General features: G+C 50.1%; 13 protein-coding genes across 13 annotated transcripts; 6 read left to right on the forward strand and 7 right to left on the reverse strand.

Moving 5' to 3' along the window:
- Positions 1-348: 348 nt before the first annotated feature.
- Positions 349-1622, forward strand: M438DRAFT_264160 (uncharacterized protein; the record flags this gene model as incomplete). Its single annotated transcript, XM_029899929.1, has 2 exons — positions 349-1341; positions 1407-1622. 2 exons carry the CDS (start codon positions 349-351, stop codon positions 1620-1622), a joined length of 1209 nt encoding a protein of 402 aa, XP_029765460.1.
- A 9-nt stretch (positions 1623-1631) lies between these two features.
- M438DRAFT_3588 (uncharacterized protein) lies at positions 1632-2158 on the forward strand. The gene has a single exon (XM_029907290.1). It carries the CDS (start codon positions 1799-1801, stop codon positions 2090-2092), a length of 294 nt encoding a protein of 97 aa, XP_029765461.1. The 5' UTR covers positions 1632-1798; the 3' UTR covers positions 2093-2158.
- Positions 2159-2555: 397 nt separating this feature from the next.
- Positions 2556-4559, reverse strand: M438DRAFT_330288 (uncharacterized protein; the record flags this gene model as incomplete). The annotated part of the gene is made up of 8 exons (XM_029903301.1): positions 2556-2699; positions 2758-2825; positions 2876-3086; positions 3139-3326; positions 3434-3524; positions 3584-3713; positions 3765-4128; positions 4466-4559. 8 exons carry the CDS (start codon positions 4557-4559, stop codon positions 2556-2558), a joined length of 1290 nt encoding a protein of 429 aa, XP_029765462.1.
- Positions 4560-7185: 2626 nt separating this feature from the next.
- M438DRAFT_264061 (uncharacterized protein) lies at positions 7186-8711 on the reverse strand (the record flags this gene model as incomplete). The annotated part of the gene is made up of 3 exons (XM_029899923.1): positions 7186-7623; positions 7702-8467; positions 8527-8711. 3 exons carry the CDS (start codon positions 8709-8711, stop codon positions 7186-7188), a joined length of 1389 nt encoding a protein of 462 aa, XP_029765463.1.
- Positions 8712-10244: 1533 nt separating this feature from the next.
- M438DRAFT_350708 (uncharacterized protein) lies at positions 10245-11627 on the reverse strand (the record flags this gene model as incomplete). The annotated part of the gene is made up of 3 exons (XM_029906668.1): positions 10245-10387; positions 10442-11040; positions 11095-11627. The coding sequence occupies 3 exons, from the start codon at positions 11625-11627 to the stop codon at positions 10245-10247; spliced, it is 1275 nt and encodes a 424-aa protein (XP_029765464.1).
- Positions 11628-12706: 1079 nt separating this feature from the next.
- On the forward strand, positions 12707-13272 carry M438DRAFT_263180 (Molybdopterin biosynthesis MoaE; the record flags this gene model as incomplete). Its single annotated transcript, XM_029899867.1, has 2 exons — positions 12707-12866; positions 12920-13272. The coding sequence occupies 2 exons, from the start codon at positions 12707-12709 to the stop codon at positions 13270-13272; spliced, it is 513 nt and encodes a 170-aa protein (XP_029765465.1).
- Positions 13273-13476: 204 nt separating this feature from the next.
- On the reverse strand, positions 13477-14187 carry M438DRAFT_330292 (uncharacterized protein; the record flags this gene model as incomplete). The annotated part of the gene is made up of 1 exon (XM_029903302.1): positions 13477-14187. The coding sequence occupies one exon, from the start codon at positions 14185-14187 to the stop codon at positions 13477-13479; it is 711 nt and encodes a 236-aa protein (XP_029765466.1).
- Positions 14188-14338: 151 nt separating this feature from the next.
- On the forward strand, positions 14339-14741 carry M438DRAFT_3789 (uncharacterized protein). Its single transcript, XM_029908859.1, has one exon. The coding sequence runs from the start codon at positions 14458-14460 to the stop codon at positions 14674-14676; it is 219 nt and encodes a 72-aa protein (XP_029765467.1). The 5' UTR covers positions 14339-14457; the 3' UTR covers positions 14677-14741.
- Positions 14742-15744: 1003 nt separating this feature from the next.
- On the forward strand, positions 15745-16445 carry M438DRAFT_330293 (uncharacterized protein; the record flags this gene model as incomplete). The annotated part of the gene is made up of 3 exons (XM_029903303.1): positions 15745-15782; positions 15834-16113; positions 16194-16445. 3 exons carry the CDS (start codon positions 15745-15747, stop codon positions 16443-16445), a joined length of 570 nt encoding a protein of 189 aa, XP_029765468.1.
- A 589-nt stretch (positions 16446-17034) lies between these two features.
- Positions 17035-19607, reverse strand: M438DRAFT_379288 (uncharacterized protein; the record flags this gene model as incomplete). The annotated part of the gene is made up of 5 exons (XM_029908870.1): positions 19408-19607; positions 19188-19355; positions 19109-19133; positions 18495-19061; positions 17035-18406 (listed from the first exon to the last, which is right to left on the reverse strand). The coding sequence occupies exons 1-5, from the start codon at positions 19511-19513 to the stop codon at positions 17035-17037; spliced, it is 2238 nt and encodes a 745-aa protein (XP_029765469.1). The 5' UTR covers positions 19514-19607.
- Positions 19608-20431: 824 nt separating this feature from the next.
- M438DRAFT_341069 (uncharacterized protein) lies at positions 20432-21598 on the forward strand. Its single transcript, XM_029904419.1, has 3 exons — positions 20432-20736; positions 20811-20922; positions 20985-21598. Exons 1-3 carry the CDS (start codon positions 20460-20462, stop codon positions 21520-21522), a joined length of 927 nt encoding a protein of 308 aa, XP_029765470.1. The 5' UTR covers positions 20432-20459; the 3' UTR covers positions 21523-21598.
- Positions 21599-21817: 219 nt separating this feature from the next.
- On the reverse strand, positions 21818-23026 carry M438DRAFT_308535 (putative translation initiation factor SUI1). The gene is made up of 4 exons (XM_029902350.1): positions 22898-23026; positions 22599-22679; positions 22265-22491; positions 21818-22205 (listed from the first exon to the last, which is right to left on the reverse strand). The coding sequence occupies exons 1-4, from the start codon at positions 22929-22931 to the stop codon at positions 22191-22193; spliced, it is 357 nt and encodes a 118-aa protein (XP_029765471.1). The 5' UTR covers positions 22932-23026; the 3' UTR covers positions 21818-22190.
- Positions 23027-23301: 275 nt separating this feature from the next.
- M438DRAFT_341071 (uncharacterized protein) lies at positions 23302-24067 on the reverse strand. The gene is made up of 2 exons (XM_029904420.1): positions 24050-24067; positions 23302-23993 (listed from the first exon to the last, which is right to left on the reverse strand). The coding sequence occupies exon 2, from the start codon at positions 23946-23948 to the stop codon at positions 23370-23372; it is 579 nt and encodes a 192-aa protein (XP_029765472.1). The 5' UTR covers positions 23949-23993; positions 24050-24067; the 3' UTR covers positions 23302-23369.
- Positions 24068-24135: the final 68 nt, after the last annotated feature.

A 24135-nucleotide genomic window follows, 5' to 3' on the forward strand; every position in this document is an offset into this window, starting at 1 on the left:
GGAACCCCTCACTAACCCCTCCCTCAATCAACAGAACATTCTGGGCATGATCTTGGTCTTGTATATCACCAGTCAGCAGTAACATCCCTGTCGTTTTCCGTCTGCCACTCGAGGGACCCCGCAATCACCCCGCATACCCACAATTTGTCCCTCTTTGTCCGCAGCTCCGTAGTCCATTTGGTATTTATATAGACGATTCCCGTCAGCTGAAAGTCAAATCAAACAATTCTCCGAACGCATTGGAATTTTGTCCGTTGATCAAAAACCAAGTCATTTGCTGTTTGCGATTTTTAGTTCAGACACCAAAACACATACCGGAAAAGAGAAGGAAAGGATATAGCAGGCACGATGGCAACCCTGGGTCAAAACAACAGCAACATACCGCAAAGCAGTCAGGTAGATCCAGCTCAAGCGCAGGGTGCTCAAATTCCTCTCCAGACGTTTTCGCTGCCACAGTTTCCGTCGCAAGCTGGTGCTTTGAAAGCACTTACCTTGACCTCCGATATCAAACTCGACGATTACCAGACGCTGCTTTCCGAATCATTCACCATCCCTCCTCTGCCTCCGGGTATCGAATCGCTTACGCTAGAGCTGTTTACTTTGGGATATCCGGTTGGCTGGCTGAGTCAATTGGCAGATCGTCTGCCTAATCTCAAGAGCTTGGTGATCTATAGTCAGCTTTTCGGCGGTGTTTCTGAGGAATCACAGGCTGATGGTGTGGAGTTCTTCAAGAAGCTGCCTGGACTGCGAGCATTGCATCTTCTTGATGTCTTCGCCCAGCCCAAGTTTTTCGAGAGCATCGGGCCTTACGTGACTCACTCTACCGATGAAGAGAGTGCGCGACGAGGCCTGATGTTCTTGGAGATCAACTACACAGTTCAGCATTCCGATCCAGAGTTCTTGGGAAAGATTCAAGCGACCGAGTTGAACAGCTTAGTCGGACCCGGTTTAGTGACATTAGCCTTCAACGTCAGCGAGGCCGATGTAACCGACGACCCAGAAGACCCAACAAACAACACCGAGAAATCCGCCGAAGAAGCAGCAAAAGATGGTGTAGTAGCTCTGAACAGAACACTAGGCTCTACCCTCGTCAAAGCCCTCACAGACGAGACCACAAGACCCAGAGGCCTACGAGTGCTGAATTCAACCCTCTTCACCCTCACCACCACGCAACTCCAAACGATCCTGGAAAAGCAAAAAGCCCTCATGGTACTCAACGTAACCCTCGAAGTCGACAATCACGAAGCCTTCAAGAAAGACATCCTCTCCATTCTTCCTTCCCTCGAATACCTCGAGCAAGTGGAAATAGTAGCGAATCCAAGCCTCCAATTCTTCCTCGCTGTAAGCTTCTACCTCAAGCCACCATTCCTCTAGCTCAAACAACCGCTGACTCTTACCTTTCATAGATTCAGAATATCAAACACAAAGCCTTCGAAAACACTTTCCCCTCGGCATCAGAAATAAAAACTCTAGGCGAAAAATGTAAACGGCTGTCAAGTTTCAAAGCCGATATCCTACGGTCGAGCGCTATGCAAACAATCGAATGGGAAAAGAAGGATGATAGATGGTCAGGTGGCATCGAAGCGGCAAAGACGGAATTGAAGATTACTGAGTTGGAGTAGGAAATAACAGTTGATCGGAGGAAGATGAAGAGGAAAATACAGAGTTTGGGAGAGCTTCAGAGTTGCACAGAAATGGTCATGACGAATTGATCCGAAGATATTCCGATTTCGGGCTTGCACCTCAGCTTTGATCTCGCGACGAGCTTGTTTCCTTGTCTAAAGTACTGTCGATATGCATGGTCTATTTGCTGTATCCTAGTGGTCGATGGAGAGCCTTTATGTTGGTGTCGCAGGTTCAAGACCTCTTTGATCGAGCGATGTGCTGTTGGTTTTCGTGCATCTGCGTAGTTTTTGCTTCTTCTCCCGACTCGCGACCAGTGGATCAAGTGGTCATCGATGGGCGTCACCAACCTCTTGAGGACCTACGTGAGGGTGAGACGAGGCAGTCATCACCCCTTGCAACATCGACTTCTGCTGTCACGCGGCAACACGCTGCATTGAAGCCCGAGGCGAGAGAAAGAGCTTTTTAATCAAGAGGCAAAGAGGAGACAGGGTTATCATACAAGTGACTTGTGAGTCTTGAATATTTCTTCGTTCTAGCTAAGCGACCTGGCGACATGCGCGGTGAATGTGTGAGCGAAAATGGTCTCGTCTGAGAGATGATCATGAACAGCGAAAAAGAAAAAAAGAGCAAACAGATTGCGAAACCGAAAGTCGAAAACATCGGCCAAAATCTCCCACCGTACTCGCCTGTACATGCCACAGCCAGAGAAATTCCGAAATCTGCTGAGTGGCAGGAAGGCAAAGACAGAAACAATGTGCAGACAGATCGCAGAACAAAAAGAAGGAGCGATGGGAAAGAAGAAAAGAGCTTGTGATCACGCCGTCGTCTGGTGTGTATATCGTCGTCATCGTATCAGCATCAGTCGTAAGAATGTTCATGGCTCATGACAAGATCATTGTCATGGATGGGGCGCTAGTGGTTGAAGCACCCTACTGAGGAGCGCGCATGTTGCGAGGGAGGTATGAGGGGTTGCCCGGGATGTAGGTGTAGTTGGTGCGGCCAGGGTATTGGTTGTGAGGGGTCACACGCTTGGGCTCTACGCGGGATAGGTACTCCCCGGCAACGTACGGGTACTGAGGCACGAGCATGTAAGTACTTGTCCACTTGGTTGTCAGAGACTGATTGACTTACAGGGTCTGTAAGAGCCATGGTTGCGGACCAGTCTTCGGCGAAGTAGATGTAGGCAAACGCAATCCTTCCTGAGACTTGGTTAGTACTGGATGGCAGTCGAGGAGAGGCAACAACTTACTTCTGACCAAGCGGCGCACTTCCACGTTAACAATCCATCCGAAGTAGCCGAACTTGTAGCGCAGTTGCTGCTCGTTGATGTACAGAGGCAGATCGCCAACATAGATTGCTTTGGGATCCACCTCAGGACCGATGGGGCCCATGTTGGGGATGTTCACGGGACGGTTGGCGTGTTGCAGTGTGTAGATGTGGTGTTCATCATTGCGAAGCGCCTTTGATGAGATTAGCGACGGTAAGTTTTGACGGAAGTGCAGGTTGACATACTCTTACAGCATCTTGACAGTGCTGATAGAAGGCGAATCGGAAGAACGAGCCCAGAGGCAGGTTGTGCAAAGCTCTCTCCGTCTCGTTCGGAGTCCAAAAGTGCTCGACTCTGCCGAACAGGCCAAGCTGATGCATTGGCATTGGGATGTGCAACTCCATGCCGTCTCTGCGCTGAACGTATACGGTTCCTGATGCGGGTCAGTCAAAGAGATGGAAAGAATATTTGTGTTTGAGAGAAGTCGAGAAATCAAGAGTTGAGAATGAAGAGTTGAGAATGAAAAGAGGCAGCACTTACTTGGGGCACTGGCGCGTTCGATGCGGCAGGCGCGTCCGAAGATTGGGCTACCCTGAAGCAACGCCATGGCTTCATCCGCTTCTTCGCTGGTCTGGGTCTGTGTGTCAGCCAACGTCATACCATCAAGTGCAAGTCTGATTGAGCTCTCACCTTGTACTGTGCGAAAGCAACAGGGATGTTCTTTGCATCGAAGCGAGTCTTGACCCAGCACTCTCCGATCTGTGCGAAGATGCGTTGGACCTCGTCGGTGAGCTCGGTTGCGGTGCGAGAACGATCCAGACTGAGAGGGATGTTAGGAAGAGATGGCACACAACAAGAACGGTCGACTTACTTTGCAACAAACAGACAGGCGTCTGGGGCGTACAGAGACTGTGCGTTGTCGGCAGTGACCAGGATTCCGTACCAGTAGGTTGGTTCTTTGGGAGACGAAGGATCGGTGTTGGTCTCGGTCTCGCTGAAATGCTCGCTACCGGTAGGTGCGCTTTCTTCATCGCTCAGACTGGAGGTCTCACGACTGCCATCGATGGGAATAGCATCCACATCAGCTGGTGGAGCAGCGGCACTGGCTCCTTCGGTAGCTTGGGGACCTGAGGGAGGAGCCTCGGTGTGCTCCAAGGGAAGAGCTTCGGTGTGTTCCGAGGGAGGAGCCTCGATGTGTTCCGAGAGAGGAGCCTCGATGTGTTCTGGAGCAATTGCTACTGAGTATCAGCATGGTGAAACACCAGTAAGGTTGAATTGCAACTGCAATGCCCAAGAAGGAAGGAGGGAAGCTGCCATGATGAGGCATGAAGGAAGGATGGAGGGAGATGGGAGGAAAAGCGCAGGAAGGAAGGTAAGTGCATCTCTTCTCATCAATTGCAACGCGCGTTTTGAAGAAGCAAACACGCGGAAGACAAACAAGAGCATGGATGATAAGAGGAAGCCTGCTGGTTGGCCGGGTGGTGCGCTGAGTCAAGACGCCGCCGAGTCGGTGTCCCACGACGGGAAACATGACAGGAATGGTGGAGGTAAATGTAGGAGATGGAAACTTACGCTGAACGAATGTGTATTCGATGGCAGCATCAGACATGCTTCTGCGGCGCTGAGGAGGCAACTCGCCAAAGAAGTCGGAAGATGATGAAGCCATTGGTGCGATGGTTTCTGCGATGGTTTCAAAAGACAAAGAGCAGAATGTATGGCAAGAACAAGATGCAATGAGCGCAAAGCGATGATGATGAGCTGTCAAGGCAATGGATGAACGGATGAGATGGATGGTAGGTGGGCGGAGATGGATGAAGAAGAGATGGTCTGGGAGAGAGAAAAAAGTTGGGTTTGGGTGGGCGATGGAAGAAGGTGCAACTGCCACGGCCTGGTCCGCGTGAGCAACGGCAGTAGGTACGGACGGAAGGTGCGACTCCCAGTCTTGGTTCTCAAGGGAGGAGCAGAAGGTATGGTGTCGAGGGCAATATCAGAAGCAGATGAGGGAAAATATCTCAAGTCATGATCAAAGATGTCTACATTTACGAACACTATCCCACAAAGACTACCAGTACGACGGATGCCTCATTCGGCATAACGCCGGCGTGTTAACGCCGGTGCTATACTGGCGAAATTACCCCGTCCAGCAAGCATAGGGGTGGTCAGGCTGGGGGAAAAGTTACAGGCCTCACAGAACTGAACATGGTTGAGAGTTTTTCTATTTATTTGGGAGAGTAATGAGCTCAAGGAACGGCTTTATGCGTCTCTTGAAAGCATGCAAGTCTTTGTGGTATGCTTCGGGGATGCTGCAAGATTCAGTCCAGTAAGTCCGTACGAACAAGTTGCAAGCCACAACCACCACCCCAACCACGTTTGGGAAAGCTGCAACATACTCATACAGTGCTGCTCTTGCAATGCGCAACACGAAGCTCGAAGATTGATCGGATGGGAGGCAAGTTACCAGAAGCAGACTGGATTGGATCTGGGACGCCGAAACATTCTGGACCACATGAACCACCAGTCATCCCTTCAACACCCGCCAACTCTGTACTCCAGCACTTGCGTGGCAGTCCAGTCTCGTCCGAGAAATCAAACTGTCCTTTGTATTTCAAACAAAGAGCAATATCCATTCTCCTGCACCAGCAAACAGCTTCCTCCTAAGATACCGACGACCCAAGCAGCAATACCCTCTTCTGGATGGAAAGAGTAATCCGCTCGACTTACGAAACAGAAAAACAAGAACAATGCCAAGGGAAAGAGAAAAGAAAAACACAACATACCCGAATCCACACCAAATTCCCGAGAAGCAAGGGAAGGCTTCATCCACCACAAGCAAGGAAACCCCACCTCCTCTACGTCTATATAAGACCCTCCTACCTTCTGCCGAACTCTCTCATCAAGGAGCTATATTCCCCACACACGCTCGACCACCACTTGTACAACAACAAATGGCTGTGTGCTGCCGCCCGGCTGCTCGATGTCTCGTCCCTATACGCTACGAACGCGTACGTCGCTACTCGGGCTCCCTACGACATACCTCTATCCTAATACGCTCGTAACCCTTCGACGGAAAAACAGATGGAAATATGCGTGATATCACGACCGCAGAGTAGGGAGATGTCGTTACTCGGGAGTACCTCGGTTTTCTCCCTGCTATACGTATATCGTATACCGGGCCCTCGACATCGTACCTTTATATCGAGACGCTCGTGGCCCCTCGATGTCGAAATCAGGTTAAGGATAAGCTATATCACGACCGCAGAAGTAGCAGATGTCGTCTTACGGAGATACGACGGCGGCGACATCGCCGACGGCGACCTTATCGCCGACCCGATGTCGCCGGTCACGTGGAAGATAAGATATAAGGGCGTCGACGAGGACACAGCGCGGTCAACGAAACATAAGCAGATAGTAGAGAGGAAGAAGCCTTCGAAACGGGTACGAGGCCTTATATAGGTACGGAGGAATGCATATATCAATAACAAATAGATCTAGCTTTATACTACATTTCTAAGCCCTTGTTTCAAGATCATCTCTTGCACCAAATAGACGATACTTTTTCCTGTCAAAAAGAGGAAAGATATTCAGATCTGCTACTCTATCTAAAGAGAGCTACTCTTATGTTTACTCTCTTCGGACATGTCCTTATTTCCGATCTCGTTCTTGCATTTTGACATGTGTTTTTGACACCCCTACCATGCCGAGGAGAGTGCCAGATTTAGAAGAAGAAATCATCTTTGGTATCAACTCCCACTAGACATTTTCTGATTCTCGGATTGCTTCTTGCATTTTGACGTATCAATTCAACACCCCTACCATGCCGTAAAGAGTCTGTCTAGATTGTAGAGAACGAATGGCAAGGCTGTCTCTCTTTGGACATATCATGATCTTTGAATCCCTTCTTGCACTTTTACAGGGTTATTAATGCCCGCAAGCAGTGACCACTTCATAGGTTATCACAAGTGTTCCATAGAAGTTATTGTAATCGTGTTCATTCTGTTTTGAATATTGCAACTACCACTACCAAGGAAAAATCATGTCTTTGTTGACTGTTCATATGCGCCCCAGCTCCATTATCGCCGTCCTGAAAACAATACCCCTCTGTGCTGTGACCAAACCGAGAGAGAACGTGTGTGAGTACACCGTGAGAAAAAGGAAACGAAGCAGGGACTCTTCCACCAAGCCCGGGGATATCATGCGCTTAAAGTATCAACAAGCAGGAACATTAACGCCAAGGAAAACACTAAAAGAAAACCAGAAGGGCATCGGGATCGGAAGCAGCTGCTAGCCAAGCTCTACAAGGCGATACCTCTGGGGCTGCCCAAGACACGTTCAGCCTTGCTAGTGCTCATCGTGCGAGGTCTCTCGGGCATCTCATTGTACATCCTCGATACTTGCTTCGAGGTGCTGACAGCACGAGACCTGGTTGTGATGGTAGGTGAGACAGTGCGGCCTTCCTTCGGCACGGCACCAATAGGAGTCACTCCACCAGACTGTCGGATACGAGACGTGGGTGTACGCTTGAGACGGTTGGTGCGCCAGTTCTCATACCACTTCTCACGAGACGCGACACGCAGGTCCGAGCGCCAATCGCCAAAGATACACTCACGAAGACGAGTGTAATCGCAGTGAACAGGGTTGCATGGGTCCGCTTCGCCCCAAGGGAAGATGCGTGTCAAGGAACCAGGTGATGTGTGAGAGTCGGGGCTTAGGATGGAGAACGGAAGAAACAGCTCTTCTGGTGCAGGAGTGCATGAGTCTGTACGCTTTGACGAGACAGGACCAAGCACAGATCTCGACGTCTTTCTAACCGGCGAGAAGGTGCTTCCCATAGTGTCGCTGTCATCGGCGTTCGGGTCTTCGGTGACTTTGCGTGGCGGTGAGTCTGTTCTAGGCAGGATATCTGATTCGGAGCTGGAGAACTCGCTGTCGAGGGCCTCGGAGTCAGGAGATTCCTCTTCATCATCGTCCAGGTTGAGAGCCTCGAGCGGATCGAGCCTTGCGTGCTTAACGTTTGACCAGACCATGCGCTTGAGATGAGCCATGTGGGCGGCGGTGAGAGTGTCGGCCTTCGCAATGATGGGAATGACGGTCGTCTTGCCCTCGAGGGTTCTGATGACATCAAGGTCCAATGTCTCATCAAGGAAGGCCGAGTCAAGACTGGACATTTTCTTGGGAGATGAGTCGTCTGCAGAGTGCATAGTGACGTCGAGGCGAGCGGGATCCAGTAGCAGGAGAACACAGTGAATGTGAGTGTCCTTGACTCCGGGTGTGCGCACGACCCTTGATTCCTGGTTGAAAGTGTCCTCGAACTTCGACTCGACGAAGGCAGCCAGATCGCGAAGTTGTAGATCAATGATGCTCTTCTCCAGTCCTTGAGAATCCCAGAGCGTGCAGCCGATACGTTCCCCATCGATGTCGGTCTCGACGTAGGATGGCTCGAAGGGAGATTCAGAATGCATATGAGGTGGAGGTGTGTGACCGCGTGTCTGCTTGTGGGCTGGCAGGGCGAGAGCTGTCTTGAGAAACTCGACAAACGATGTCTTTCCCGAGCCCTTGGCTCCAGTGATCAGGATGCTGTTGGATGTGTGAGTTCTTGTCGACGAATAGAAAGGGAGGGAAGCTGGCCAACGTACTTGAAAGCCTCTGGTTCCTTGCGACGGCGCATTCTACGAGGTGAATGCATGCTAGCCGAGATACTGGGAGCGTAGCTTTCTCTACCACGGCTGACGATGCTCTCGGTGCGAGGCAAGGAGGACGGCATTGGCGGAAGCGGAACGCCGTAACCATTAGGAGTGGTGAGACTGCCGGACGACGACATGGACGGCATTGATGAGTTTGACATGCTTGTCTGCTTGGGTCCAGGGCGAGAGAAGTTGGCCGGAGGGGGATAGTCGTGCCCTCTTCCCGACACGATGGCGATGGAATCAGGCCGTGCGTTTTCCATGGGCTCAATGTTGGGCAATGTGGGCAATGTAGGAGGAGAATGAGATACAGCAGGCATCTGTTGTTCTTGTCGAAGGCGCTCTTCCTGGTCGCGGAGTTTCTTGCTGCGTAGCATTCTGCGTCCTGATGGGCTGCGGATGACAGGAACGTCGTGTGACTTTGTGCGAGTGAGGAAGGAAAAGCTACCGCGGCGTCGGGGTCGCGACTGCTCCCGGTTGTTTTGTTCTTCACTTTCTGAGCTGCTCATGGAAGTCGCTTCCTGCACTGTGTCAATTGGAGAGACCGCCATGCTGACTGCGATTTGCGTAGTCGTGGACATCCGCTTGGGCGGCTTCTGTGGCACCGGTCTCGATGGTACGAAATTCAATTCGTCCAAAGACATTGAGGACATAGAGCCAACCGACATGATTTGGATGTAGGATGCGAGCAAAAAAGGTCAGACTTACAGTCGCGCAACAGGCCGAGTTCCGGCTCTTTCTATACTCGACCACTCTTCAAATTGATGGGCAATCAGGTGGGGAAGACCGGCGCAATCTGACGTACAAGACGCTAACTGTTGCGATAAAACACTGGGAGATCTTAAGAAGAGACTCGCTGAGATGCAGGGTCGAGGCTGAACCGGTACGGAAGTGGGGAGTATTTCAGGTTTTGTGCAGCTGCAAACCTCCTGAGTGGTGCAGACAAGGTCGATTTGGCGACCATCTCAGTGTGCGCCTCTTTCACTTTATCACTATCGCAACCTGTGTGATACTCCCCAAACATGCGCATCAAACACAACAACAAGGATGTAGCATCCTTCACTCAATTTATTCCTGGTATAGGGCTGAGGCGGGAGGGCTGGTGAAACCGTTCCGTTCCGTTGGCTGAAGCTCACCCAAGATCAAGGGACCCTGGCGGCTGTCTGCACCTCGGAGCTCACCACTTCAATTTCCTTGGGTGTTCCAGCTGCCTTCCTGCAGTCCACGCACGATAAATAGTCCTTGCTGGCCACGACAGAATCCCCTTGCCTTCATCACTATCGCAACAGATGCTCTCTGTCCGCACCGACACTGGATCTACATACAATCAATGACGGAAACAAGAGCCAATTTTCCGAGAGTCTGCAAGAAGCTTTATTGTTTGAGGCTCTCATCTTTGGGAAGGGATGTGCCACACCTTGTTTTGCCCCGCTCTCGTCTCCAAGCCAGAACAAATGAGTAGGAGAATTGATTTCGCTAATTGAAAGCTGAGAATAACACCATACATGCAATAATGAAACGTGTGACTCGTCTCGTCCGACTAGAAACGACTTGTACGTGTCAAAGGTCCAGAAAGAAAAAGTATTCGTACGCTTCCTTCTTGATGCCTCGCCATACTAATTCGGCGACATCCATCGACGGTCGCCAAATCTCCTCGGACGTCCAGCATCCTACTCCGGTCGAGGTCTCTTGGCACCATGAGGGTTTCCACTGGGCGACATGCCGCCACCCGATGTGTTACCATTTGCTGCGGCTCCGGCATTAAAGAAGCCTGGGTTGAAGTGGCCTCCTTGCGTGTTGTTGCCAAAGCCACCTAATGTATGTGAGTATGTGTTTATCGACTGACTGAGCTGTTGGGAAGACTTACCCATGTTCATGTTACCCATGTTCATGGCACCCATACCTCCCATGCCGCCCATGTTAGTCATATTGTTCATGCCCATGTTTCCCATGCCCATTGCCATGTTGGGCATTCCCATACCGCCTCTGCCACGGTTGTTCTGGAAACCTCCACGCATATTGCCGCCCATCATGCCACCACGGTTGTTGAAACCTCCCATGGCATTGTTGAAGCCGCCCATCATGTTGTTGTTGAAGTTGCCTCCCATTGCTCCTCCGTTGAAGCCGGCAGCCATCATGTTCATCTGCGGGTTGTTGTAACCACCACGCATGTTGCCCATACCCATACCAGTGTTCATGTTGTTCATGCCACCGCGGTTGTAGCCACCACGACCACCACGGAAGCCACCGGTTTGCTGGAACGCAGGACCGTTGTTGTATGCGCCGGGAGCGGCTACCTTATTGCGCTGAGGTGCATCTTTGGGTGATGTTTTGAATGGGTTGTAATCTGGACGGACGTAGATGCAGGTATGCTTCTTGACATACTGTTGGTCCGCACCAAAAGAGTCGACACGATGTTTGAGAGCTGTTGCAGCCTGCGGTGAAGCGAGCTCGACGAACGCTTCACTAATCGAAGGGGTCAACTATGAACTATACTTGTGGCAGAAAGAGCAGACTCACCCTTTACTTTTGCCGTTCACCTTATGCTCGTTGAATGTGACTTCCTTGAGCTCATCTTCACAGCCACATTGGTTGGTCCAGCCTCTGATGTCGTCTTCGCTAATCCACCACTGGAGTTCTCCAAGTCTCAAAGCTGACGTGGCACCGGGATCAACCTCACGGGTATCTTCTCCTTCTTTACGTTTGGTACCCTGTTCAGTTGGTGCCTGCTTGGGGACATTGTACTGGTCGGCTGATGAGCCAGTAGTGCTGTGAATTTGTTGCTGCTCTTGTAGGCCATTTGCTTCGGCACCACCATGGCTCTTTTCGTATTGAACTTTCATTTCGTCGGGATCACCTTCCAGCTTGACGTTGTTGTCTATTGGAGGCTCCGTCTCGGGCTCATTGGCTTGCTGGCCGTAGCCGGTTCCGTCAAGACCCGGGCCGAAGTCCGTGTCTTGTTCCTTCTGCTCTTCCTCGGGCTGAGGCTCGGGCTTGAGATCCTGATCCTCATCACCGTAGATGTCGATATCGAAGTTGTCGTCGTCTGCCATAGTGAAGGAGGTATTGATCGGGTACCCGGTGTTTGTTAGAGGGCCCGGTGTTCGTGGTAAAGCCCGGTATTTGACGCGAGATCTTTGTGCTGTGCTTCCGTTCAGGCAGACTCACTGGTTTGCTGCCTTGGTCTGGAGACAATCAATCAGTAAAAGAAGATATGGTGAAGGCGGAGACAGGTGTTTGCGCGTCAGTTGCAACTACAGACTCCCCAACGACCAGTCACGTCGTCCAACATGATGGAGTCCAGTCACCTCAGTCTCTCGTCTTTCGACGCCGTGACTCCCTAACGAACGAAAGAGTGACCAGGTGACCGATCGTCGAGAAGCCATGCAAGTGAAGATTGGTAAACGTTGATGACCATGTACTGGCGAAGACTGCTACGCATTGATACGTACATGTTAACAGGCTTTAGCAACAGCTTGACAGGATGTATGTGAGATGAATCTCTCTTTCCCCGTTGCAAGGGTACAGGAATAGAAAATAAGAAGAAGCGTCAAAACGATATGTTGCACCCTCCGATGGTCGGTAGAGTGGTACAGGAAGTCCGATGAAGAAGAGTATGCACACTGGCAAGGCCTTGTCCGCGATCACAAGATGCTTTTCAAAGCAATCAATGTTCCTTTTCTCTTTCCGCAAATTCCAGTATCCTCCTCACTCTTGTTAAGCGACAGCGATGCGATGTCTGGACGCCTGTTAGCTCAGACTCGGGCCTTGACCACGAGGCTTTAGTGGAGGTCGAGGTCAGATCGGTGATGATGGCGAAGATGCGACAGCGTATGATGGTGATAGCGATATGAAGCGAGTGGCCTGTATCAAGACTTGCGATCGAATGAGAGACTCGAGGCAGTTGCAGAGTGTGGTTGGAAGCAGGACAGTGGAAAGCCGCCATCTCAGCCTCGTCGTGCCTGCGATTGTTTGCTCTGTTTGCACGGACCCTTTCCCATGTGACGAAGCCTCGGCTCTTGCTCGAGTATCAACCTTCGCTCTGTCAATTCTTATTCAGCAACTGCAAGTGGTTACTGTACTTGACTCCGAACTTTGACATTTGAGATTACATCGCTACTTGAACTCAACCATGTCCGACTCAAGTCCAAAGTCGACGCAATCAAGCAATACCCCAACCGAATTCGAGGAGGACGGAGTATTCGTGGCTCTCACTCACGATACATTGGATGCCGCTTCTATCATGAACAAAGTACGGAGTCCAAAAGCTGGTGCAATCGTGCTGTTCGCTGGTACGCCATTGCAATGTTCCAACAACTCACGATAAAACCTAACACCCTCCGAGGAACCACTCGCGACAACTTTGGTGACAAGCCCGTAGTTCATCTGGCTTACGAAGCATATGCTCCTCTCGCTATCAAGACCATGGCAAAGATTGCACGTCAAATCAAAGACAAGCATGGCCTGAATGGCGTGGCAATGATCCATCGTCTGGGTGTTGTGCCCATTGCGGAGGAAAGCATATTGATCGCCGTTTCATCGCCACACAGACAAGCAGCATGGAGAGCAGGGGAGGAAGCGCTCGAGCTGACCAAGGAGAAGGTTGAAGTATGGAAGTTGGAAGAGTTTGGCGGCGAGGAAGGCGGTGTGTGGAGAGCGAACAGAGATGGGCAGGCAGGTGTGAAGATCAGCAATTGAGCTGCAAGCTTGAATATGGGGCGAGGGAAGTTCTAATATACATAATATAATACAGGTCGTGATGCATGAGGTGACAAGGGCTGATGCAAGAATGGCAGCGATGCAAGTGGTCGAGGAAAGGCTACAAGCCGAGGGACAAGATCGAACAGAAGCCTAGACACCGTGCGGATGGCACGTTTCTAGCTGGCGAGGAGGTTTGGCGGGTCAGTTGTCCTTGGTAGCAGGCTCCAGACCAGATTTTGCTTGTTCAAGTTTGGCAAGCCTCTCTTCCTCCCTGGCGGCCATTGCGGCAACGAGACCAGCAAGACCTTCAGCCATGCCCTTGTTGTCACCACCCTCCTTCTTATCCATGAACTCTCTGACCATGGCTTCCATCTCCTCATCTTGTTCGGCTTCTTCTTCGGGAGTGCGCTCAAAGCCCCAGGCCTTTCTGAATTTGGAGCGCATGTCCTCAGTGTCGGTCACGTCCAAGGCGTACATCATACCACCAGTGGCCATCATGGCTGCACTGGTGACATTGAGAGTAGCAAGGGCGAAAGCTTGGGCAGCTTCGACGCCACCATTGACATCCTTGGGCTGAAAGTTGGAAGGCGTGAACTGCTTCGGTGCGGAGGCAAGCAGTTTCCGGGCCACGGCTCTACGCGTCACGACAAGACTCAGCCCGAAGAATGTGGCACCAGCGAAGAACAGCGATAACTGTCTGACGGCGCGCGCTCGCGGGTTGGTGCGCATCTTTTCTCGGAGTTCATCGTCGACGGATAGGAGGCTGTTCTGTTTCGGACTTTGGCTCGGACTTTGGCCGATGGCTTGTGAAAGAGCTTGTTGTGCTTGCGGCGCCGGCGAGACGGTCTGGTCTGCCTTAGCCTTGTCGTCTCCACCTGAGTTCTGAGTGAGAAGATTTGAGAGGATGCCCATTTTGTGTTTTGTTGATCGACAAAAGAAAGAGGAAAGCACCTTGATCGCTGCTGCCTCTCCGCAGAGCTTGTCGCGAGGGCCTGTGCACTTCCGTCCGAGCCTCCGACCACTTCTTTCCATCCTGTTCCGCCCAACTTCCACCTGCAGTCTGACTGCCTCATCATGATATGAAGACACGTACGCCCTATCAATTGCTTGCCGCTGTAACACAGCCCGGAACATTCTCCAATTCAATCTCGCTGCCTCGCTCTATGCATACCGAATATATGTATGCCACAACCCATACATGTCTTCACATCTGTTTTTAGCCTTTGGACGTGCAACCGATGTCAAGCCATCAAGTGGTACACAGCTTTGTCACTCTCTTCTCTGCTTTTGCTTGACCTTTGTCTACCGCGGACCAAGTTCAAGCAAGATTTCGATAGTCTACAAAACATGACGCCTATGGCACCTGTCTCGACCAATTCTGAATGCCCTCGGAAGGCGTGACCGAAGTACTGTACATGACAATTCTCCCGTGTCTGGAGAAAAGCATCACATCCTTGCTAGGTCTTACCTGACATGCACCCCACATCGCGCATCCAAGCTCATCTCAGGCACCTCCGCTTTTCCTACAACCTCATCTCCCACTCTGATCACTCGTGTCAGCACCAGCCTTGCTCTCACGCCTTGGTGTATCTTCTGGCTTGCTTGCTTGCCAGGAAGCTATGCATATGATAATTCTCCGAGTATCACACAGTCCAGATGATTGGTACATATTCGACTTGCATCTTGATATACCGCGCCGATGCTGTTGACGAAAGAGCACGGCATGAGTTGCAGGAACACATGCCTCAGCCGTCCTTACCATCGAAGCTTTTCCATTAAGCTCTTCCCCAATTATTGTACTTCGAGACAAGGTTATTTCGGGATGTGCCTGTACAGTACATGCTCCAGAATATTTGCCGCCTTTATACATATTTGAGTGGTCATGAGTTGTGGATCGCAGTGGTACTGTACAGTAAATCTGGAGCCCGAGCAAAAAGCTAATCTTTCTCCACCAGACCACTTTCTAATTTCGTCCTGGTACACTGCAGCGTGAACCAATGGACGCTATACCATGCTCATGTGGCCTTCTTCTGCATCATCTTTCCCTCCTGCAGCTGGGTCAGTCAGCTTGATAGCGCATCCTCTGTCCCGGATACCTCAGCTCGAAGGAGGGCGTCTGATGAGGTGTTCCAGGCACTTCAGAGTCTATCGGATCGGCCTACCACCACTCCGGCTTCGTTCATACAGCTCACGGCGTGCAGCTCGCATGGATGCATCCAGTCAGCTCCATGTTGTCTTCAAATCAAGGATCGGCCTTCATCGTCACCCATCGATGTGACATTGGGTGGAGAGATGTCTATGATTTTGCCGGGCCTTGAAGGTATAAAAGACTCTTGGATTCCTCTCATATTCAGAATATCAAAGGACAAGCAACAATAACAACCCGATTCTACATCAAGACTTCTTCCTACTGCCTCCAATCACTCTACATTCTACTCTCGTTCGCAAAAAGCATATACTCGCCTCACAATGCAGTTCACTACTCTCATCACTCTTCTCGCTTCCAGGTGCGTCGATGACCGAAACATGCTCTGTGATCTCTACTGACAATATCCCAGCGTTGCTGTCAATGCCATGCCCGGTGGTGGAGGCTGGGGCCACACTACCTCTTCTTGCATCACGAAATCTACCTGTTCAGCAACTACCTACCCATGGACATCCGTCTACACCAAGCCTGAGACGTACATCTCGACTTGCGTGACCAGCTACCCTTCCACCAGCACTGGATCTTCTCCAAGCACCTATACCACTACCGAGGCCACGCCTTATGTAGGAAAATCCACTGCCACGTCCTATAAGACTTCTGTCGGATCCAGCCTCTACACCACTTCGACACAGGTAAGTTTCTTCAACTGCGGAAGTTTTCTTCCGTCACCATTCGGTCAATAGCTTGGAATTACCACTCACATGTCATTCAGGTCTGCTCCAACGTGCAAGTTGTTAAAACCAGGTACACCACCGTCACCAGCGCAGTCGTCACAGAGGTTCCATACACCACCACCAAGTACATCACTGAGACCAAGACTGTCAATGTCCCCAAGACTGTTACTACCTATGTCCCTACTACGGAGTACAAGACCCTTACCACCCAGAAGCCCTACACGACTGTCGGCTACAGCACCAAGAACACCTGCAAGCAGACTACTTCATGGAGCACTTGGGGCTGGTAAAAGAATTATGCCTCTTCTCCCTCATGTCCGATCCAGCAGAGATCGGAATGCCAGGCGAATTCAGCAATGCTGATATGATAATGTTTTTATGATGATTTGTGTTCTTTCTCACTTTCCAAAATCGCCGAAGAAAAAGAGTACACTTTGCTTCCCTTTTCTTTTTTCTTTTGTCTTTTTCTTCAGGTTTCTTCTACTGATTCCTTTTATGACGCTCCTTTCTCCCTATGCAGAGTAGTTCGAATCAAACAATTATTTCCATCAGACGGGCTCGAGTGCCAATCTTACTCTTAGTGAAGAATTTGAGCATGTAATTGTGCCTTTCCCAGTCTTGCCCTACGGTTCGTGTGTACAAGCCTTGTCAGGAACTGTGTGCGATACAGTCAGATTGTATGGATGTCAGCGGGTCTTGCAAAGTCCACAGGGGTTCTTTCGAACGTCAAAGTTTCCACATACAGAATGACAATGTCTCTGGGGCTAGAAGACGTTCACATATCTGAACAATGGTTCCTTGCAATTCCAATGATAATCAGACCTTGGTAATGCGCTCAAAGAGATACGTGAGGATGAGAACTCAGGTTTGATATGGAGACTACTGTGCTCCATGCTCCATCAACAACTTTTCAATCACGCTGCAATTATTCCTCCTAGCTATGTCGAGTAAGCTTATCTCATCCCTTGCTGTTTCGTCTTCTCCTTTCTCAACTAGCGATATCCAAGACAATGATGTAGCTTTTCGTGTCAGCTTCGGATCTGCGCCGTTCTCCAGACATTGCTTGATAATGTCAATTTCGCCATGGATGACCGCACTGAACAGTAAATTAGAAGATGTCCAGTCGACTTTGCTGTTTGCGATGATGTAGTCGAGGAATAAATTCCTTGTTCTCTTCTCTTGGTCTTCGGCGGGCGATGAAAATGAGGTTGATGTGGTTGCGAATTGATGATCTTGCTCATGAGCATTCAAAACGCAGAGCATCGAATTGCCAATCTGTGCACCGGCTTCATGCAACAGGACAAAGATATCGAAGTTTTCAATATACGCAGCAGCTTCGATGGCAGTCCTAGGCATAGATGCATCTTGACCAGTTCCGAAGTCGAAAATTTCATCCAATAAAGTATCCCTAGCCTCAATGAACTTTTTAACTAGTGGTTGTAATTCCCAGATCACAGCACAGAAAAGACCACCTGGTGTATTTGAGCTGAAAGTAAATCCTTGTTTGCGTTTTCTTCTCTTCACGAAATCGCTGGTGTGGATGAGACCTGGTCCTCTTGCCAGAGGTCGACATACTTGATAGCATATCCTGAGTGCTTTTTCCGTGTTGACGAGTCTCCAAGCCAAGTCCATTGCTTTTTCATCATAACCAGATAGTTTGAGATGGTAGGGGAAATTCCTGGCTGCAAAATAGAGGAAGGAAAATTCACGCATGATGGTCTTGCTGTAGTTGTCTAGACTGTCGAAGTAGAGAAGATATCTGAGGCAGGTGCAAGCGATAAGTGCATGTGCGGCTGTGAGTCCTCCAAATCGCCATTCGTTGGGTTTGGGGCGTAGATACTGGTCAACGGAGAAGTGCGCCAGTGCTATTACTGGATTGTCTCTCCAGCGTGGGGCATTGACGCGTCGTTTTTGCATCAGTGTGATAAGGCCGGGACAATAATCCAAGACTGCCATAGGGTCTTTGACGCGGTAGCTCGGGTCGAAGGGACCTTGATCAGGGTCTTCAAGACCGATGGCAAGAGCGTCGACGACTTCGGGAAGCGTCAAAGGTCGTCTAGAGAAGCAGATGAGGGCCAACAATCTCTGTGCCTCTCGACGCTCGAAGTCATCGAGCTCATTGAGAATACGGTCGTAGGTTCCTTCCAGAGTCTTAGGGAGGTTGTCTAGTTGGCGTTCTATGATGTGATCACCCATCTTGGTTAAGCGTGGGTTCTTTAGTCCCTGTAACTGTAGAGCAGCCCAGCGGAACCTGAATATCGTCGATTAGAGAACCATCAGAAGTAAGTTTAAGGGCAGGCCCTCTGACCAGGCCTCTATGCGGATGAATCTGGACTTACATGCCGTTCGCACTTGATAATCTGGCTTGGATTTTGACCTGTAATGCAGACGAGAACTTTCTCAAGGTGGAATTAGACAAAAGTTGATGCTGGACATAACGCTCAATGTCTTGATTGACGGCACCGCGCTCCATGCTGATCTCGTAATACTTGCCAGACTCAATTGCATCAATCGAAGCGACATGTCGTCGGCTTGTCAGAAACAGATGAAGGTTCCGAGACTGACTTTGGAAAGTTTCGACAAGCTCGACAAGCTCAAATTTTTCATCACTCTCATCCAGAGCATCTAAGAAGATGTACGTTTCTGCGCCGTACGATAAGGTCGCTTTGAGTAGCCCAGCGAGCTCGCCATCAGTCGGGCGTCTACTCCCGCTACCACACGTCTTGAACAGGGTGGTCAGGTCATTGCACACACTGTCCGACTGACTAGCAAGTTGGTGGAGGACGTTTCTGAGCACTGCACCCAACGTCCACGTTTCGGCATCGGAGAATGAGTGGAAGTGATAAGCGAGAAGATTGTTTCTAGAAGCCATACGAAGTTGTTGGGTGAGAGCAATAGCAGCAGCACTGTGAGGATCAGTATTCGAAAGAGGGTGGAATTTTTCCTTGCTCACCACATGACAGATTTGCCACAACCAGCTGTTGACAATCAGTATCAAAACTGCTGGTCGAGTCTGGGACAAAGACACTCACGTAGTCCAGTAAGCCATATCGAGCCGGGTGTTTGAATCCAGTCCTCAAACGCCTTCCCTTGTAGTAGCCAGTTGCCACTTTGCGATGACCATTGCTTGAGGTTTGCTTGCAGATAAGTTTCTGGGTTTGTTGGTGAGAGCCATCTCTTGAGGGCGTCGTCGAGTATACCTGATCAGTTCTATCAGCTTCGACGATTCGAAGGTATGCATGAAGTTCTGACAACTGTTTAAAGCATCCAGCCTGTCAATCACTTCGTCAACTCGCAAATCGATCTTGGCCAATGTCCTTGCAGTCTGTCCAGCCACATTTCTGCCGGTCGTCAACATCCGAGCACATTAAGAAGCTCGCGTCATCATCCGACTCACAAGTCCAGTGCTTGCAAGGCAAGAGATAGATTGTCTCTGAGATCCTGCACAGTCTCTCTCAATTTGGCCAGAGTGCTGCATTTGAAAGGGTAAGTAGCTTTACGTAGCTGATTGGTAGCCTGACGTTGTATGTTCCTCAATAGATTTCCATCAGCAGGCATTGGCTCAGCCTTAATCTTGTTCAATTTCTTTCGCAGTCTTTGCAAGCCATCATTGCACTGGTAAACGGATGCTAGGATATGTGCTCGGAAGTCGTCTGGGGTCGATCCTTTACGGTCCAGTTGGACCTGCAAGTACTGGAGAGTCTGGAGCAGAGCGACGGAGGAAGTACAAAGACTTGCTATATCATCGCCATAGTCCTTGTAAGCGCCATAGTAATCGACAATGCCTTCCAGTACTTGTATACCGAGAGAGATGACCCCGACAGCAGTACCAAGATCCATGGCCGAGTCAATGGGCAAATTCTATCGAGTACCGGAACCTGGAGACGACGCAATGTCAAGATGTCAAGGTGTCAAGGTGTCCATCTTGTCTATACATCTCAACCAATCCTCATTGGCGCTAATGCAGATCATATGAACGAGGAAGAGTAGGACGAGCCGAATATGGAGCATGAACATAACTATGCATCTCAACGTTACTTGTCGAACAACTTCCAAGAACCTACCAGATTGAATGCTATAGAGAAGCTGCTATCCGCGAGCCTACTCAATCGATCGAAAGATAGGATAGCAAGTCAGACTGACCAAGCAGTCGCCGCCGCAGCGCCGCTGGACACCCCCGAACGCCGAAGGTTCCCGGAGCCCGGCAAAGGCCCGTGCCCTCCGCTCCTCCAAACATTTCCCATCCACTCCACCAAAAGACCTCTATACCGTTTCCACACGCCACACACAAACACAAGACGACAATGTCGACACGCACGCCGATGCAGCGCTTGCTGCAGCAACACAATGGCTACACACCACTACTCGTCCAATCTTTCTCTCAACAACAACCATGCTTGCGACAAAGCACACGCCTCTTCAGCAACACTTCGTACAATGCAGCGGGTGTGCGCAACAACAAGTCATATGCTCCGCAACAGCCGAATATTAAGCAACCGGCGCAAAAGTCCTTTGAGGTCATGAAGAAAGAGCAGATGAAAAATATTGAGCAGATGCCGAATGATGTCGGTTTGATTCCTGGTTAGTCGCAACCGTAAAACACCTTGGAAGGAATATACTTTGAGAAGGATTGAATGCTGAGAGGAGGGTCATAGGAACATTCATCATGCCTTCAGGAGACAAACTACCCAGTCTCTTCCAAGAACCCGGTCTCCGCTTCAAACTCGAAAAATACCGCATCTGGCTCCGCATAAAGGAAGTCTTTGGGTATGCAATTCCCTCCCCCCCCTTCTCTGTACCTTGTAACCCTTACTCATCTCAACATCCAGTCGCCACTACATGGGCTACTTCCACGTAAAACCCCGCGCAGACTTCCAAACCTCAAAAATCCCCTCCATTTCAAAATCCCTCTACACAGACATGTACACCCACTTCGCCCAAGGAAACCTCTCGCCAATTTCCTCTCAACTCTGCGAGAACATCTACTCTTCTTTGGATCAACGCATCATCGCCCGTGGTCCAAACACGGGAATGCAATGGCAGTTGCACCGTTGGTTGAACGAACCGAAAATTGTCAGCCATAAATATATGCCGATGAGTTTGGAAGATAACAAGGATAAAACCAAACAGACTACTATTCAACAGGTGGTGGTGAGGATGCAGAGTTTGCAGAGTTTGAAAAAGATCAAGAAGGTTAGGCAGGGAGGAAAGGTTGTCGAGATGTTGGAGGAGGGGAGTTCGCAGGTCGCCAAGGCTGTTACTGAGTATTTGGTCGTGCAGAGGTTGTGTAAGAGAGGTAAGATGGGTGAGTGGATGGTTTGGGGTACTACTAGGGAGTCCAGTGTCGAGGAGGCTTTGGAGTCTTAGAGTGGTATATACGGGGATCGGTTCTTGTACGATAGTTTGAAAAAGCTTGTAGCATATTGTAAACATAACAAAAGCTGGGTTCGTTCATCTTTACTTGCAGACGTCATATCGAAAGACAGCGAAGACAAAAAGCATCCTCATGATGACATACATCCTAGGAAGACGACACACTTCAAGGAAGCAAAGCATTCAAGGAGTCCAGGATAATTCCGGCAGTATCACAGCAAGAAAGACAGCATTCACAGGAAAGAGGGACACAACATCTGTAAAAGCAATACTGAGCATTTCCATATTTCGTTAAGCGACATCCTCTCGCCTGGCGAGAATAGCAAGGGCATAGAAGGAAATACTTGATCGGAAAGGTGATAGGAAAAAGCAACAAAAGCCCAATAAGACATGTTGCTGCAGTCAGTAGAGACAGCATTGGGTATCTTGAACAAACGCCAGAGTAATCCGCGGCCATGTTTTCAGAAGGTTATGATGTTTGGCAGGTAGCAAAATCATGTTGTCTAGAAAAGGATTCGTAAGGGTCGTAGAGTGAAAGGAAAAGCCGTGTGGATCGTGGCAATGGGCGCCTTGTAGACGATTCGAAGAGTAACAAATGTCGTGATAATCCACCAGCTGGTCTCTCGTACCCGACGAGGGTGCATGGCGCGGTTGTTGGACGTTTAGAAACCGTGGACCTGGTTGATAAAGTCAGCTTGGTGAGGTCGAGGAGGTCGAGAAGATGGACAAAACGAACCTTGATGGTCTTGGCATCAAGACCGAGGCCCTCCTTCTTGTCACACAAGAATTCCTGGACATCCTTTCTCTGATCACCCTGGAGTTGGATGACTTCACCCATCTCGGTGTCGCTCACGATTGTGCCATTGCAAGCAAAGGCCTTCTTGATGACCTTGAGAATCTTCTTCTGATCGAACTTCTTGGGGAGTCCTTGAACTGTGGTCAAGGTCTTGCGTCCATTGCGCTCTGTAGAAGAAAAAAGTTGTCAGCATACCCCGCCTTTTTCTTGTGAGACCAGCCAGCGCATAACGCCAAGGCGGTGAGATGATGGTGGTGGAAGAGTCATAACGTACGCTGGATACGGATGTGGATGTAGCTGCTCTGGTTCGACTGCTTTATCTCTCCGGTGTCTTCATCGGCTTCGGCGAAGGGGTCTGTTCGAGTCACACGAGTCAGCGGGTGATGCCCAAGGTGTGGCGGCGTTGAGCGGCGCTTGCAACACACGCTCTCACGGGCGACAGGGACGATGCAAGTCCCGATGAACAGGCATCGTATGTGCCTCGAGTGAGAGCGATGGATGTCCAAGCGACCGAGTCAAGGCGGGGAGTCGGTCTGGGCCTGACGTAGTGGGGGAAAGAGAGCGCAAACATACCGAAGGACTTGAGGTTTTCGATCGAGGCGGACATAAAACGCAGTTGCTGTTCTCTTTTCCGGGGAAGGGTTGAAGTAAAAGGGTGTGTAAGGTGGTGTTTGGTCGGTGGGTCTGTAGCGGTGACTGTGTTGTTTGAGTGGAGAGTGTTGCTTGAGAAGTTGCGATGTTGTGAATGGAAAGAGGGTTGAGGCTGGAGGGGTCAATGCCAAGCCGCTAACACGTGACCAATTCGAGGCCCTTCGCTTTTGCTGATTCGACATCTTTGTCTGCCGTCGAGGTTGCACAAAAGATAGCAACTTCTTCTTTCAGGCCATATGATTGGTTGTTACTCTGGCAGTCAAGAAAAGGAAGTCTTCATCTATGTTTGCTTGCAACATCACATCACGAGGACATCATCACGAAATTTGTACTGGCGCAAGCATGCATGAGTGATAAGCATTTATTCATTATACCTGCTTTCGAGTTGATCTACTCATAGACCATTGACAAGGTTACCTGCTCCCTCAGCAGGAGCAAGAATCCAATCCTTGACACCTCCCTTCCAATCAGCGATTCTGCCCTCTCTTATCCTCACAACCACAACTCTTATGTCTTCGTCCTTGAGGAACGATTGTCTGCTAGCCTCTTCATCCTCTGCGTTGCTCGGTGTAGCGCTCAAGACATTTTGTGATGTCTCCTCCCTCTCGAAAGTGTTGTTTTCCAAATGCTGAAGCTTGCACCATTTCTCTTCCTCTGATCCCACTGGCAAGACAATGGCGTTACCGTTGATGGTAGCACTGATTGAGCCCATTTGGGTTGTGTTCATGCCCATTAGCAATGAAGCCAGCGAACTACGTCCAGGAGCTCTGCGACCTTCGGGCGACGAGTTTCTGTGGTTGGTTGCAGGTCTATGCGACACCCAGTCGTGAACGAGCAGTGATACATTGGGATTGGCGGTAAGGTTGACAGTCTTGCGCGAGGCGGGATTCGAAGTCATGATGATTACGGGACCGGAAGGCATTTGCGACGAAGAGTCTGCGAAGGGATGTGATGGTAGGTAGGTGTAGTTCATGAGTGCGACGTGGGGTTGCAACTCTGTGCAGGTGGCCAGATGAAGCTGTGGTATGGTCAGCTCATGCCCTGAAGCCAACGATCAAGGTGGGGTGAACGGACATAGCGAGCATTCTCAAGACAGTTGACGACTTCTGATGGCAAAGACGTGGCCAGCTGAGGCTGAGTATGGGTTGACGTTTCCCAAG

This window comes from Aureobasidium pullulans, assembly GCF_000721785.1.
Source record: "Aureobasidium pullulans EXF-150 unplaced genomic scaffold scaffold_1, whole genome shotgun sequence".
NCBI lineage: Eukaryota > Fungi > Ascomycota > Dothideomycetes > Dothideales > Saccotheciaceae > Aureobasidium > Aureobasidium pullulans.

Excerpts from the sequence above, each read along its gene's own strand:
- M438DRAFT_3588 (XM_029907290.1), top strand. The coding sequence starts at position 1,799 with ATGGTCTATTTGCTGTATCCTAGTGGTCGATGGAGAGCCTTTATGTTG.
- M438DRAFT_3789 (XM_029908859.1), top strand. The coding sequence starts at position 14,458 with ATGCCACAACCCATACATGTCTTCACATCTGTTTTTAGCCTTTGGACG.
- M438DRAFT_341069 (XM_029904419.1), top strand. The coding sequence starts at position 20,460 with ATGTCGACACGCACGCCGATGCAGCGCTTGCTGCAGCAACACAATGGC. Across the intron at positions 20,737-20,810 it reads TGATGTCGGTTTGATTCCTG|GAACATTCATCATGCCTTCA; the intron begins GTTAGTCGCAAC and ends GGAGGGTCATAG. Across the intron at positions 20,923-20,984 it reads CGCATAAAGGAAGTCTTTGG|TCGCCACTACATGGGCTACT; the intron begins GTATGCAATTCC and ends CTCAACATCCAG.
- M438DRAFT_308535 (XM_029902350.1), bottom strand. The coding sequence starts at position 22,931 with ATGTCCGCCTCGATCGAAAACCTCAAGTCCTTCG. Across the intron at positions 22,680-22,897 it reads CGAAAACCTCAAGTCCTTCG|ACCCCTTCGCCGAAGCCGAT; the intron begins GTATGTTTGCGC and ends TGACTCGAACAG. Across the intron at positions 22,492-22,598 it reads CATCCACATCCGTATCCAGC|AGCGCAATGGACGCAAGACC; the intron begins GTACGTTATGAC and ends TTTCTTCTACAG.
- M438DRAFT_341071 (XM_029904420.1), bottom strand. The coding sequence starts at position 23,948 with ATGAACTACACCTACCTACCATCACATCCCTTCGCAGACTCTTCGTCG.